We start from the raw sequence: 15,668 nt of genomic DNA on the forward strand, positions 1-15,668 counted from the left end.
AGATATAATGCTTGTTGAATCAGACTCTTAATGAGACTGAGAAAGAAAGGGTTCTGGCAGCAGCTGAGAGATATTAATTTCTCATTAATAATCATGGGCCTGGAGGTCATAGAGGGACCTGGAGGCGACCTAGGCAGTACTGCCCCAAGATCCTAATTGGGACTATGACCACCCCACTGAGGAATGGTATCCAAGCTTGTGTTTTACAAAAATTAAGGAGGTCCCAAGTTAAGACTTTAACTTATGCTAACTTAGCCACTACTATGCAAACACAAGATGAAAACCTGTTGGCCTCCTGTAAAGGTTGAGGTTAAATATATGGGTATCTCTTGGACACCCCCATGATTCTTTCATATTATTTTCCTTTTTAATTTTTGTTTTTTTCCAAATGTTTATTTATTGTGAAGGAGAGAGAGAGTGTGTAAGCAGGGGAGAGGCAGAGAAAGAGGGAGACAGAATCTGAAGTGGACTCCAAGCTCCGAGCTGTCAGCACAGCAGCAGAGGAGACAAAGCAGGGCTCGAACTCATGAGCTGTGAGATCATGGCCTGAGTTGAAGTCAGATGCCCAACCGACTGAGTCACCCAGGTGCCCCTAAATTTTTTCATATTCAATAATGCCAGAGAGCCCCACTCCCTTGGTAGAAAGAGACATTATGACCAAATTAGGGACTATAGTGCTACTAGCTCCAGGACAGTTAAACAACTGCCTGAATTTACAGCAATCTAGATATCAAAGATCAATCTTTCTTTGACATAAAATTAAATATGCCTCATGGAGTTGTTTCTATGGAAACTGGATGGCCAGAAGAAGATATGAGGATTGAGAACCATAAACTAGTTCAGGTACTTAATTATTCTAACCAATGATATCACAGGATCCAAATAAATATGGAAGAAGGAGGAGAAACTATAGTTAAATTGATTAAAAAATGACCAGAAATGTCCCTGGGTGCAGAAAAACACATATTCTGTAATAAGGCTGGAGTGTCCGACCATAGCAAACCCCCTCAGGCATAAAGTCTCTCTTTTAAAAGTAACAGACACCACCTACTCCCCTGTATGTTCCCCTCAGAAATTTGAGGAAAGATGTGACAGACCTGAACCTACAACTTATGACCGACGAGGAAGTCGTGTAGCCATAGACCACCCCTCATCCAACGGAAATGAACCAATCAGGAATGGACTCAGCACCTAGAGTTATCCAGCCACTAAGGGTAGAACTTGAGAAGGAACAAGGGGGAAGGGAAGGGAGGGCTAATCAGAACCTTATAAAATAAAGGCCTTTGCCTTTAGTCACTTTCTAGTGTCTCCTCTCTGTAAAGAGAGCTTTCATACTATTCTTCCTTTCTAATCTTATACTCCTAAATTTTTGCCTGCTCTTAAAAAAAAGTCATCATAATTAAACTTACATGTATTTCATATTTTAATAGTTCTACCCTCATTCTTAATGTTTAATGTCTCCTAAATTTTGTATTTCTTTTAACAATAATAAATATTATCTCCCTAATACATTTTATATATTTTCCCAGTTGAACTGAACAACAGTTAAGTATATTCAACTGTCTTGCAAATTCTATTTGTTTGTAAATAAATGATAGTTTTTAGACATAAATTGATTTTCATATACTAATGTAATATAACATGGTATAGTAGAATATAGCACGGGAGTATAGCGCAATATATATAATATGTAATATATAATATAATATATATATTCAGTAGATATATGAATAAATAATAATGCTTTAAATAAAATATTAAGCTTGTCCTCATAGTAATCTCAGGTTAATAGCAGCATGGTTCAATATAATGCTAGAGAAATGTAGGAACAGGAAGTGACTAAGAGAAAACAAAGAAGAAATAGATTTACTGAAATTTAACTATAAGAGCTAGATTCTAGTAGTGTCACTCACCTTAAAATCTTTGCTATTGGTTATTTTTTCAAAGTTTTTATGGATAAGCATAAAAAAATCTAATACCAATCAGCCTTCTAGCCAAATAAAAATGGAAAGAAATAGGCAATAAAACTGTTTTGAGAATCTCAACATCTGCAATTCAGAGCTAATTTTCAAAGGTGAAAAATTCCAAATTGCAATCTTCTACATTACTCTTCTAAATTGTAGTCTTCTAAATATTGTTGATATTAACAAATATCTACACCCTACTAGTTTGATTTATGATCAACCTTGTTAAATAATGATGTGTAACTGTAAATAGGACTCCAAAACTCAAGGTTGTATTTTTCTTAAAAGACTAATTAAAATTACTCAGTATATAAGTAAAAGCTTATTTCTAGAAAAGAATGATGTTATTTTGCTTCCATTATTTTGATTTAAACCTATCATCCCTCTAGGCTAAGAAACAAAATAAAAGCATAATTAATATTTATTTTCCATTTAATGATGCAATGTTATGACCAAATCTATTAAGAAAGTTGTAGGAGTGCCTGGGTGGCTCAGTTGGTTGAGTGTCTGACTCTTGGTTTAGGCTCAGGTCATGATCCCAGGGTCAAGGGATCGAGCCCCACATCTGACTCTGTGCTGACAGCAAAGAGCCAGCTTGAGATTCTCTCTCTTCTTTACACTCTACCCTTCACACTTTCTGTCTCTCCCAAAATAAACAAAAAAATATAAAAAAAAAATAAAGGGCCATAGAAATTTTTATAAAGGAAAGTCACATAAAGGAAAGCGATAACATATATTTGTTAAGCGTGTGCTCCATCTAAAACTCTGTCTCTGATCCCCTCACCCTCATGAAACAACATTTTCCTGGCCATAATCTTAAATTTTTGTTAGGCTAATTATTGCCAGAAAAACTGCAAAGAGAATGTAAACTAAGTATTTTCAAAAACCCTAAGGCATCCTACATTCTTACAGTGTTATATTTTCCCAAATGTATTCTTATAAAACAATAAAATTAAAGTCAATATATTACAGTGACTGAACGTTAGTCAAATGATTATTGGTTAAATAAAGTATTTTCTTTCCCAAATGCTAAGCATGATAATAATTATTATAACTACCTAAAGTACTCACCACAAACACTAGGCTAGAAATTTGATAGTTTGGTATCAAATTGAACCTACAAGGCAGACACCATCATTTTTTCAAATCTGAAAAAGTTGTTAAGTGACTTGCTCAAAGTTATCCACACACCTGGTAGGAAATAATACACTCCAGAGCATGTTTCTTTACGAAATGGCATCTCTATTTTCCAAATCATTCACCTTAGGCAACTTGCCATCCCCCATAACACCTTGCTCTCCACAAAGCCCCTCTGCAATCCACCTGCAGGTTCTATCAGTCCCTCCCAGAAAGCACAACCCCAGTTTGTCTTCTGGTCTTCATTTGTTTTATCATGACCCTGACCCAGTCCTTTTATTCTCTAATTATGAAAACTATAACACAAATTCTTATTGGAAAACTCTGATTGTCTACATTTTCACAATTTCTTAATTTTCTTAAGTTTATTTTATAAGCCTCAATCTATTTTTAAAAACATAAATATCATTGTGTTACGCTACTTTTGAAACTCTTTGCAAGTTTCACTCTGTGCTTCAAATTCAATCTAGTAAAATTCTTAACAAGACCCCTAGCCCCTACATTATTTTGGCTCTTGATTACCTGTCCAATCTCCCCTGCTCCATTACTATGCACTACCTCATGACTGACTCAAGGGTCACATCAGCCTTCCTTCAGCCCTTTCAGTTTAGAAGGCTATTTCTCCTTCCCTATATTTTAAATCCAGCTTAAAAGTTACTTCCTCAGAGAGGTGTTCCTGACTAGTTAGCTGAATAGTTTCCCCCATTAGTCTCTAAATATGTTTGACTCCTTAAGAGCTTTGACATATATACCATATACTCCATTTATTACAATTCATGTGTCTTTGACCATTGATACTAATATATTTAAACTTGTTTTATAAGAAGATCATTAAAAGGTGCTCTAAATGGAACTTCTAAGTCAATTTTGAGATTAAAGGCATTTATAAGTTTGGAATCTAAATGAAATCATTAATTTTTAAATATAAAAAATATTTTCCAAAAGAATACACAAGAAGCTACATGTGTGATTCTCCTTTAATCAATATGCATGTGTAAGTACTGACAAATACTAGCATCTTATAAGTAATGGTTCATTCTGTCTGTCTGTCTGTCTGTTGGTCTTTAGAGTCTATGATTTAACTCAATGTTTCATAATATCCTTTTATAAAATTATATCCCTAATGAAAATTTAAAAAATATATCATAGACCAAGCTTTTAACTTAGTCTCCAATTCTGTCTGACATATACATATTCATATTCATATACATATACATATAAACATGCACATGGCTTAGAGTTTACCAGCAGGCCAGACACTCACGGAACAATTGTTCTCAAATTTTTATTGTAAATCAGAGTTACTTATGTAGTTTGTTTAAAAAAAAAATCATCTGCCTAGGTCATCCCCAGAGATTTCCATTCAGCATATTTGGGGTGAGGTCAGACCACTGTATTTTTAACAAACTCCCCAAGGGCTTTCTGATTCACACTGTCTTAATAGACACTTTTTAAACTTTTCTAAGTGGGTTTAGAAGCTAAAATAAGATTTCAGTTCTGGGTTCTTTAGCAAAATCTGGTTTTCTTTTCTTTGGCATCTTTGAGAAGTAGAGCCTATTAATGATACTTCAAATTATTTTGAGACTTTTTGAAATATTCCCCCCTTATCCTATTTCATGCACAATATTCCACTTTGAATTCCTTGAGTGTGTCAAGTCCCTTTCTCCTTCTGGGTATCTGAACTTGAGACTCTTTCTTGCCTATAAAATCTACCCTCAGTTCCAGATGGCTGTCATTATCCATCCATTAGGTTTCTCCCTATGTAATCTTGTCATTTCCTCCTGAGGCCTTTGTTCTGATAGTTATTCATAGGTTTACTTGTTGGTAGCAAGTCTCTCAGTTTACATAGGACTTTGCATGCTGCTAGAATTCAAGGTCCCCTTGAAGGTAGACCTTGTTTTCTATTCCTAACCCTGTATCCCAGGTACAAAACACACTACCTGGTATAAAGTGGGTCTAAAAAAGTATTACTTAATGTATTTATTCTTAGACAAGTCATTCATTACCTTTTAATTTTTCCTTTGTTTGTAATTTTGCTACACAACTCAGAGATTAAAAATCTGAACATTATTTTAAAGTTAATCCATGCTTCTCTCATTTCTTAAGTTAGAAACCCCAAACCAAAGAGGTTTAGAAACTTGCCTTGACCCATCAAGTCTATAATTAGTATCAGAGTAAAATCCAGCACTCAGAATCTAGTGCTTGGTCCATTATTTGTTTCCCTACCCCAGATTATTATTCAAAACCATATACTGTGTCTCTCACAGCAATTACATTTACTAAAATCACATGTCAGTTATCATATATAAAAAATGATGGGCATAGATTTTTTGGGGGGGTACTCTGCACTGTATTTCTGTTTTTTTAAGATTTTCATTATTGTGTTAGCTGTTTTACCTCCTCCCCATCGCAGGCATCTCGCTAGATCATTGCCAGTCCCAAGAGGCAGAATAGCAACTGGAGGATGCTTGACAACATTAGCCTTTTCTGTGGAAAAGAAAAATTAAGATAAAATAAAATTTTGATCATAGATGGAAAAACAGTAAATAAGACAGTTTGGCATGAGGCATCCCACTAGGTACTTAGAAGCACAAAAAGTTATGTGTTATAGCTATATACAATTATGAATTAAAATTCATTTGTGGGTATTGATAACAATGTATAAAACACAAATAAATACCATAATTCACAAACTGACAGGAATTTTTAGGACTTATGCCTGAATAAAGCCTTTTAAAATCTTAACTCAGTTAAAAATTATGGTGGGTTTGATTCAACATCATTGAAATTCTCAAGGGTTCAGTTAGATGCATCATAGGAATGTACTAGAGGGACATCATCAGAGTGGAGGTTAGTGTTCCTATAAAAAGTCCTTTTACAACACCAACCTGATGTATATTTCACTTTAAGGAATAAAATGTTTTCAAAAAATCAAACTCTAGAAGCTAGTAATATGTTAAAAATGTTTCCCTGTATTCCTACCCATGGCACTGATTTGGGTCAGGGTAAACAACATATGAACTGGGTAATTCTGAGCTCAGCAGGGTTCTTTGAGATTAAGCTTTACAGAACATAGTACTTTGGGTTCAGAAAAGGTCTCTTTCATAAAAATTCCACATAGTTTTGTTTAAACCATCATATGACTTTGATGACTCTCAATATATTACTTTTCCTTGTTGTTTCTACCTGCTCAACCCTCAAAGTGAGTATGTGCCTGTGCAGAAGAATAGGGGAGAGAACGGATTATTTAGGGATGGATGTGCTCAATATGATTGGTGAGGCTTAGATTTGGGAGGCTAAAACAAACTCACAATCTCCTACTGTTTTCACTAACATTCTCACAAGATCTCCGACTCTGTTCAAGTGGCTTTAATTTCTGCAGTTCTTGAATTCTGATTTTCTCCTTAGATAATCCATAGTATACTATTTATGTCTTCTATTGAAAGGCCAAAAAACAGTTTTCACTCTTTCTTAAAAAAGATGGACTAAAGTCGGAAGATGCTTACCAAAAGTGTATTGACAACATGCCTTCACTTTTAATTTAAATACTTTTGTGTGTATGACAAGAGAGAATATTCTCACCTGTATTAATTAAATGAAAGTTTGCTTCAATTTACATAGAGAGCAAACTTCTTTTGAACCAATTATTTCCATTTTGTGAAGGGCCCGTTTTTGGTAGCTGAAAGGATAACTAAAGAAATGGATATTTGTTTGGAATTTATCTCCTAATAAAGGCCGATTCATGATGATTTTACTGACTAGTAATGAGTTCTGACAACTGTCTCTGAAAGCCAGATAATTTTTCTCAACCATCACGCTTTTGTGATACATGTCTACTTTTGATCCTCAGCTATGTATCTGCTCTGTTTGCTTATTTAAAAAAATGTTATGGGTTGCCTGGGTGGCTCAGTCGATTAAGCGTCGGACTTTAGCTCAGGTCATGATCTCATAGTTGGTGGGTTTGAGCTCTGCGTGGGGCTCTGTGCTGACAGCTCAGAGCCTGGAGCTTGCTTCAGATTTTGTGTCTCCCTCTCTCTGCTCACTCACTCTCTCTCTCTTCTCTCTCCCTTTCTCTCTATTAAAAATAAATAAACAGTAAAAATTTTTTTAAAGTTTTAAAAGTTTAGAGAAGCAATATAAAGTGAGGTTAAAGCATGAGCTCGAATCCCAGTTCTGTCAATTCACATCTCTTAAGACCCTGTCCTAATTATTTAACTTCTTCATACATTAAAGTCTCTCTTTATAAAATGGGATTATCAATACTATGTCACAGAGTTGTGGGAATTAGGATGGCTGGGGTAAAAATCTTAGCACAAGGTCTACGAGATAGTTGATGATAAATAAAAAATAGTTACGGTAATAATAACGATTGATGTATTTGATACACAGAGGGTAAGGTTTTGAAGCTCCATGCTTAAATGAAATAAGTACATCTGTTTGGCACACACTTTATCACAAATGCTAACATGCTCTTTGGCTCCCTCTCCAGGGCAAAGAAACAAATGGCTTTTGTAAAGCCTGATTTGAAAAAAGCTCTGAGGATTTAGTAAATTCTAAGAGAAATGGATGTAAAAAAAAAAAAAAAAGGATTTCTAGATGGAAATTGCAAATTAGTTTGCCAATTAAAATTCCAAATTATAGAAAATACATTAAACCAGTAAATAACATGCAACATGTCAGATGTCCGAGTATACCACTGTAGCACTCACAGACGTCAACGCATTAATAACATCAATAACATACACAGACTCAGGTTACCACTCCCTCCCCAGCCACATTACACGTGTGTCCCCATTACCTATGCAGTCCAAAATCCACCCCACAGTTCCATCTCCGCCACAGGCCAACACTCTGAAATCAGGAACATCACGGAAAAAGTTTAACCTGAAAAATAAGCATGTTATAGCACATGATTGATGCTTTAAAATTAGGACTTGGGAAGTTTTATGTTCTCAGCATTTTATCTGATACAGACATTTTTATTTTATGAAAAATGTAAGAAAACATCAATGATTTTATGGAAAGATATTCAATTCCTATCTAGAATAAAATTCTAAAATAAAAGAATTAACGTCTTGCTTTAAACATATTTTAACTGTATATTCTAGATTCATCAACTCTAAAGTTTATAAAAACTGGTACATTGTAATAATTATTATTAAAATATTCTCTCATATTTGATCTGCATTTCACAAATAATCCGAAGTGACATATATTACCGTATTTCATTTACAATTTTCATTAATCAAAAATTATCTTCTGAATCATTATATAAATATAACTATTAAGCCAGCAAACATATTTCTGAGTTTTCAGCCTTTTCCAATACTGGAAGAAACTGGTCACACTGCTTTTGGGGTTCTGTTTCCTTTGACTTAGGATCTGCAAATAGGAGGCTTCCCTCTTGCTTTTGACATGGCCCGCGGTGTCTGCTACCTAGGAACACTCAAGCCTAATTGCTGGGTGGGCTGCAATGAATACCATAGTGTCTGTTGCTACTGCTTATGGCATCGTGCTTAGCAATGAAACCCACCTCAGGGAAAGTTAAAAAGGCAGGTATCACAGACAGTTATAAAATTGTACATGCCTATTTTTTGCAATTAAGAAAAAAACAGAAATATGAGGAATGTGTCTGTTTATCTCCCTTACCCAGGGATAACTGACTAGTAGTAATATAATATGCAATCATCCAAGAAATTTTTCTATACTTTTACATATGTGAATGTATGAGCATTATTATGCACATATTTTTAACATGAATGGGATTATGCTATACATCCTGTTAATGTATTTGTGTCCATTTTTTATTTAAAAATATCTAAGAGATCTTGCCATGCCAGATCATATACTGTTACATCCTAATTTATAATAAGTCAATGCATTATATAAGGTCAACACTCTATGATCAAATAAACCACTTCCATTCATGTACTCTCAAACTGTTTCTAGTGTTTCACTATTACAAAAAATAAGTATTATAGTTAATACTATTTGAAGTATGTTTACGTAAACATGTGCCTGTTTTGAAGGATAATCTACTAGAAAGGAAATATTCCAGTATGCCATCACATTACTCAGAACAGCTCCCACTATGAAAGATGTAAATATCGATTTCCTTCAACTTCAAAACACTATAGATAAACAGCTTGAGAATATTTCTTCAGTAATAGTGAAAAATAGAATGATGCTGTTACTGTAAAATCGCACATTCCTGCTTGCTACTGGATTGAGCCTATTCCTGTAGATTTACACATGTGATTTCTTCTGTGAACGGCATCTTCAAACCCTCACCATCTTTTCCAATGAGATGTCTTTTATAATTATCTTATGAACTCATATTATGAATGCTGTTTCTCATTCAAATTAGCGTTATTAGAAAAACGTTTTGTTAAACTAATACAAACAATGCATAAATTACTAAAACCCCACCATCCAATAGTTAGAGCCATTAATATTTAGAACATGAAAGATCCAAGTATTCTCTTAGGTATTGTATAGTGGATATGTTAGACACACTGCAATATTTTCTTTGTCTATTTCTCATTTGTTTGCTTATATTATGTATAATATTATATAGAATTTAAGCACTTATGTTCCAATTGCCCACCCATAGGAAGAACATTCCCAATAACTTACATAGCCTTCTGTGCTGTTTCTCTCTTCCTCATTCACAGAGGTGAGCACTACTCTGAATTTTTAGTTATCATGTTCATACCATAGACAACATATTTTTCACGTTCTCCTTTTTCCAGTTAGCATTATTACTAAGACTCATTCATGTGATAGCTGAAGTTCTCTCCAAGTATAGTTGGTTATTTTATTTCTATTGCTAAATATCATTTGTGTGAATGTGCCTTTTGATACCCATGTCAATGGACATTTGGATTGGTTGGTTATGTGCTTACAAAAACTGCATTATTGGACATATTCCTAGGACTCATGGACAGTGGCTACTTTCAGAGTAGGATATACTAATATGCAATTTTAGTTTCCCAAAGAAGTTTTACCAATGCATGCATCCGTTCACAGTATGGATAACACTTGGCTCATTCTCTCTAACACCTTTTAATGCCACATTTCTTAATTTCATGTGTTTCTTCTTTTGTGAAATGGTTATTCATGACTTTTATTTCTTTACTCCTTTGTCCATTGTTGATTTGTAAAAAATTCTTTACTTGTTCTTAATTTTAATACTTTTTATTGCAAATATCTTCTACAGGTTGATTTGTTTACATTAATTCATGTGTATTTTAATACATAAGAGTTTAATGTTTTCAAATTCATCGATGTTTACAGAAGTAGTTAACCCTTTGGCTTATATCGTGTAAGATATGTTTTTTATTCAGAGGTCTGAAGGTAATTCATATATAATCTTTTTTTTTAATTTCAGTTTGGCTTTTGACAAGTTGTTTGTGGTGTTGTGAGGCAGAGATCCCTTTACCCACTTCCCGGTCTCTCCCTTTCTCCCTCCCTCCAGCCCTCTTTCTTTTTTTGTCACTTTTTTTCTCCTTTCCTTCCCTCTTTCTTTCCTTTTGGCTGCTGTGCACCCATTATTCTCTCTTCTTTAATCTTTTTATTTCTTGAATAATTCCACTTCCTATCATGCAATCTCCATCATAAATCAGATTTCCATATAGGAGCATATTTCTTTTTGAACTATATTATTTTATTTATAATTTTGTCCATCCCGGAGCCAGTACCACATTCTTATAATTCCTTAAGTAATTTTATAAATCTGTATCTCAGAGTGTAAAGAACCTAGGCTATTTTCACTTTGCTTTTCTATGTACATTTTAAAGTCAACTTGTCCTATTCCACACACACAAAATAACAAATAAAAACCAATTATGATTTTGAACAGAGTAATATTCAGCCTATAGACCAATTTTGGGAGAAATAAAATTTGTATAATGTAATGAAGGTTCCTCACCCATGATACAGCATTGTTCGACTTATTTAAATATTGCTTACTGTCCTTCAATAAAGCTTTTAATTTTCTGCTTACAGATCTTGCATCTGTGTTATTAGGTTGATTCTTGGTTGTTTTATAGTGTGTGTTGGTATACTAAATATTATTAAAATAGTTTACTATTAATGTTTTGTTGGTGGTATAAGAAAATATATTTAACTTTCATATTTTGATCTTGTAAAGAGCCACATTATTCCTGTGGTTTCTATTGCCTATATTTTGTAGATCCATTTGAATTTCTATGTAAATAATTGTATGATATTCTAATAATAATGGTACTATTAGTGATCTCTAATCTTTCTAATTGTTATTTCTTTTTGTCCTGTCCAGAGCTCCAATACATTGTTAAATGGGGATATTCATGGAGAACACCCTCATTTTTTCCCTAAATTTAAGTGGAATATTTCTCTATTTTCCCCATTTAACATGAGGTTTTTGTACATATTTTCTTATTCTCTTCTTTTTTGAGTGACATCTTTCATAAGGTTAATAAAATTTCCTTCTATTCCTGTTAGAGTAAGGGGTGTTTTTCTATTATGATGTTAAAATTGTTTCTGCATATTTTGAGTAGTGATATGGTTGATCTCATTTAATCAGTAATGTGGGGTTACACATTTAGATATTTTTGCATTACTAAAATACCCATAAAATATTTTTATATGTCCAAATTGGATATTGCTTAATATTTTGTAGAGAACTGGATTTAGTTTGCAATATTTTCTGTAGACATTTTGAATCTATACTCATCAAAAAAATACTATTTTTCTTCCTCATACCATTTCTATTTTTTTTTTGTCAAAATTATTCTTCCTCATAAAATGAGTTCCAGACAATGCCTTCCTTTTCCATTTTCTGGAAGCATCTCTACAGTTTTTTGAAGATAGCACTTGTACATAAACTATCCAATTTCTGGTGAGTCTTTGATTTGTCTCTTTGTTTTTAAAGTATTTTTTCGATTCCTTTAATGATTATTGAATAAAATTTCTATTTTTGAATACTCCCTAAATCAGTTTTGGCTATAAGATATTCTATTAATTTATCACCTATATCTTCAAACATGGTCTCACAGAAGCATAGAAAAGTTTTTCAAGATATGCTGGCAGCTGATAAGTTTACTGTAGAGCTAATGGTTTCTGGTGAAAGCCTAACCATCCATTTGACTCACCATTGTTCTTCTACTCCATGATGATGTTTCATCTGTTATTCATTCTTGTTTCTTTTAAAATTGTCATCAGTGGTTCTTCCGCACCATCCTACCCCCAAACATAAACCCCATGTGACTGTCAGACCAGCTTACTCTCTGTAAATAGACTGCTAAATGGATTGAAAAATTGACCTCTCCTTCTCAGCCTCTTATTCCACTCAACCCATACTATTTTCCCTAGAGATTCATCCACTCCTTAATTCATTCATTCACTGAATAGTAGCCTTGGAAAATTATCTAATCATTCTGAGCCTCAGTTTTCTTATCTTTAAAATGGGGCTAATACCAATTGCTTCATTGGGCTGTCTTAAGAAAGAAACAATATATATGTGTAAATTACATTGTACTAGCCACGGGTTATTTCTAATTCAATTATTCTCCCTTTATTAAAAGTATATATATGTTTTATAGGTCAGAGTGCCATGTCTTTATTTCTACCGCTCCCTCTCCCTCAGTGTTCTGGCAAAATAATCACAGGCAGGACTTCCTATCAAGCAAAGCTGGACGGACAATGAGGAGTATCCCTACCTCCAATAGGAAACTGTGGCCGGTGAACTACTTATAGTATTCGGGCCTGAAAGTACAGAGGAAAAGAGGTCCAACTGGAGAACAAATAAATCCAAGACACTTGGCAAGAACCAAAAGGCAGGGCTCCAAATGGGCAATGACTTTTCACTCATTAAGCTGTAAAGACCAGCAGATGTGAGGCTCCCACTTCATATGACATCCTAACAATAAGAGGGATGATAGGGTGTGTCTGGAAAGACGCCTGTCTGTGGACATCTTAGTACTGTGTATTATACTTTCACCTACCACTTTCAGAGGTCCACTTGCAAATTAATATATACAAACATTTCTCAATGAAGTAATCATGCATGGCCCCAGAATTTATTTAGGCTATGTTTATGGAAATTTATTGAAATGAAAGCTTAAGGTGATTTATGAAGTGGATTAATAATTATTGAGCTTCCAGTGTTGGTCAGTGCTCTCCTAGGGCATTTACTATTTAGCTCCAATAGCTACATTTGAAGGAGATCTTATATTAATGTACAGATTTAGTGGCTCTGTGTCAGCTGCTTTCCTACCCCATTTGCTCAATAGCCACCACTATACCACACCCTGTAAAAAAGTGGGTGGTGAGATCTTGAAGCTTACTACCACTAAAAGCAAATCAAGATATTGCATCTAAGATTTAGAAGTCTACTTTCCATTGCTAAGAAGTGTTAGGATAAAACTGCCAAAGAAAATTTAGAAAGTTTTAATTTGTACCTAACAATAGTATTTAAAAAGCACACAAGGAAAACTGTTGAAAAAAGAAGAAAGAAAACCTATAGTATGGATTCCGTAGTCTTGCAAAGTATTTTATAATCTGATTTCTTAAACAGTGGCATATAGGAATTAGAATATATCTCACATTTTACCATTCAAAGAAAATAAACGATTCTGTTAATTATATATAATTAGGTTCTATCAATTAGCTACCAAACAATGAATAGACTATAAAATTATAGTTTTTGATATTTAGAAGAAACCAGTATGAGATTCATAAATACCGTTAGCATAATAATGTAGATGAGTGCCCATTAGTAAGTGCTCTTCATATTTCCTAAAGAAACACAAGGTTGATGGATCAAAAAGGATTTTATTATATGTCGTCAACTCTCCTTTTCCTTTTCTTCTTCTTCGTTTAGAAAATGTATCAAGAGTTTGCCTTAAGAAAGGTCTGCATTTTGATTTAGGCGTTTTGAGCTGAAAGCAAGCATACTTATCTCTTATTATTCAGGTCAATTCATATCCATACTTGCATGGACACAGTTAAATATTATTCTTAGAGTTATAAGACTAATGACTTCACAATTGCCTCACTAAAATCAGGCTGAATCTTCTGATTTGCAATGTTGATACTGTTTTTGAAACCATACTGACCATCTAGAAAACAAATTCTTGATACCTTCCACTTCATATTTTTATACTCAGACTGCATCTATGCATACCTTGATATCACTGGATACTATTATTGCTGTTTCAGTCACATTGAAAAAAACCTATGCATGAAGCAATTATGTCCCTCAAGGTCTCATCTCCACTATATATTACAAAGTTACCAAAATACATTCCTATATAGTACCCTTTTCTGTGCATCTTGCTAATGTCAGCTTCAAAGTGATTATTCATCAACTGGAATGTGCCTCCCCTATCATCTCAGCTCAGAGTAAAACTAATTATAACCATGTCCTCCCATCTCGTATCTTATGTACTCTATTTTTCTAATAAAACATGAATGTTAGGTAAACTAGCAAATGTACCTGTTTTAACAAATGCAGCTAGTCTTTCAAGGATATTGAATGAAAGATGGATCTATACAGTTTTGGCAAGAGGGCATTTCATGTAGACAAGTGGGAAAGTCATAAAAAAATGTAATTTGAACTCATCATGATGAACCCAGTATAACTGCTGTTACCACGACAGCCAGAAATAACTTCCAGAATATTTGAGAAAACATATATCCCAGTGCACCATTACTAACTGAAACATTAATTTCATTATCTCTGGAAAAATCGAAAACATATTTTATGCATACGCATTTTACAAGAAAAGGAGAGAAAGACAGTAAAGGAGAAAGGCAGTGAGAAATGACAAAGAAATATCGAGAGATGGAAAATGAGAGACTATCTTTCCTGGGAAACCTCTGTTACCTTATTAAATAACCATAATGTTCTCCTTAGCATAAAATGAGTTAGAAAGGAGAAATCAGCCAAAGTAGGCTCTGTAATGTGGTCCAAATATTTGGTTTCTTTTTCACTGATGTACATAATTCTTGGAAAATTAATGTATTAAAGTATCAAAATCTTTCTGATCATTTTCAAAGAATAAAAACAAATAATTAGCTAAAATAATTTGACCTTTTATTGAAACTACTCAAGATTTCATTTGTGTAGTAAAATACTTTTATAAAGATCTTACTTTAAAATATACTTATTCTGGTATGGAGAAAATAGAAAGTGACTTAGGATGTCTTACATATATATAAACATAAATTAAGTAACTGAAGAACATAAAACAACCTTTTTTTCAGACTTTTTTTGGACATTTCCTCTGATCTCCACATGTTAAGAGTTTTCTGCATTAGAAAGGGAGGGAGGTAATTTGACTCAGTATTTATCTAACTATATTTAGTACTACAAATACACAATCAAGCTTATGGCCAGGTACATGTGTCTTCATCCCTCAAAATCCTAATCTGTTTGTGTGTGTGTGTGTGTGTGTGTGTGTGTGTGTGTGTATACACAGCTTGCATACTAACAGATATGTATATGTTTGAAAATGCAATTTAATTATATCTTCTAAGTTTATAAGTTATATAACTAAAACGTAAGTAGAAAAGACTAAAAAT

At 33.6% G+C, this 15,668-nt stretch overlaps 1 protein-coding gene across 1 annotated transcript in view; it reads right to left on the reverse strand.

The window, feature by feature from the left end:
* LOC115275305 (diacylglycerol kinase beta) overlaps positions 1 to 15,668 on the reverse strand; it is a 296,124-nt gene that overhangs the window by 11,917 nt on the left and 268,539 nt on the right. Inside the window, exons 18-19 of the mRNA XM_029919005.1 lie at positions 7,900 to 7,985; positions 5,499 to 5,588 (exon numbers count right to left, since the gene is read on the reverse strand). Of these exons, the coding sequence (XP_029774865.1) occupies positions 5,499 to 5,588; positions 7,900 to 7,985 (176 nt within the window). The remainder of the gene's footprint in view (positions 1 to 5,498; positions 5,589 to 7,899; positions 7,986 to 15,668) is intronic.

Source organism: Suricata suricatta, chromosome 2, assembly GCF_006229205.1.
Source record: "Suricata suricatta isolate VVHF042 chromosome 2, meerkat_22Aug2017_6uvM2_HiC, whole genome shotgun sequence".
NCBI classification, from domain to species: Eukaryota; Metazoa; Chordata; class Mammalia; order Carnivora; family Herpestidae; genus Suricata; species Suricata suricatta.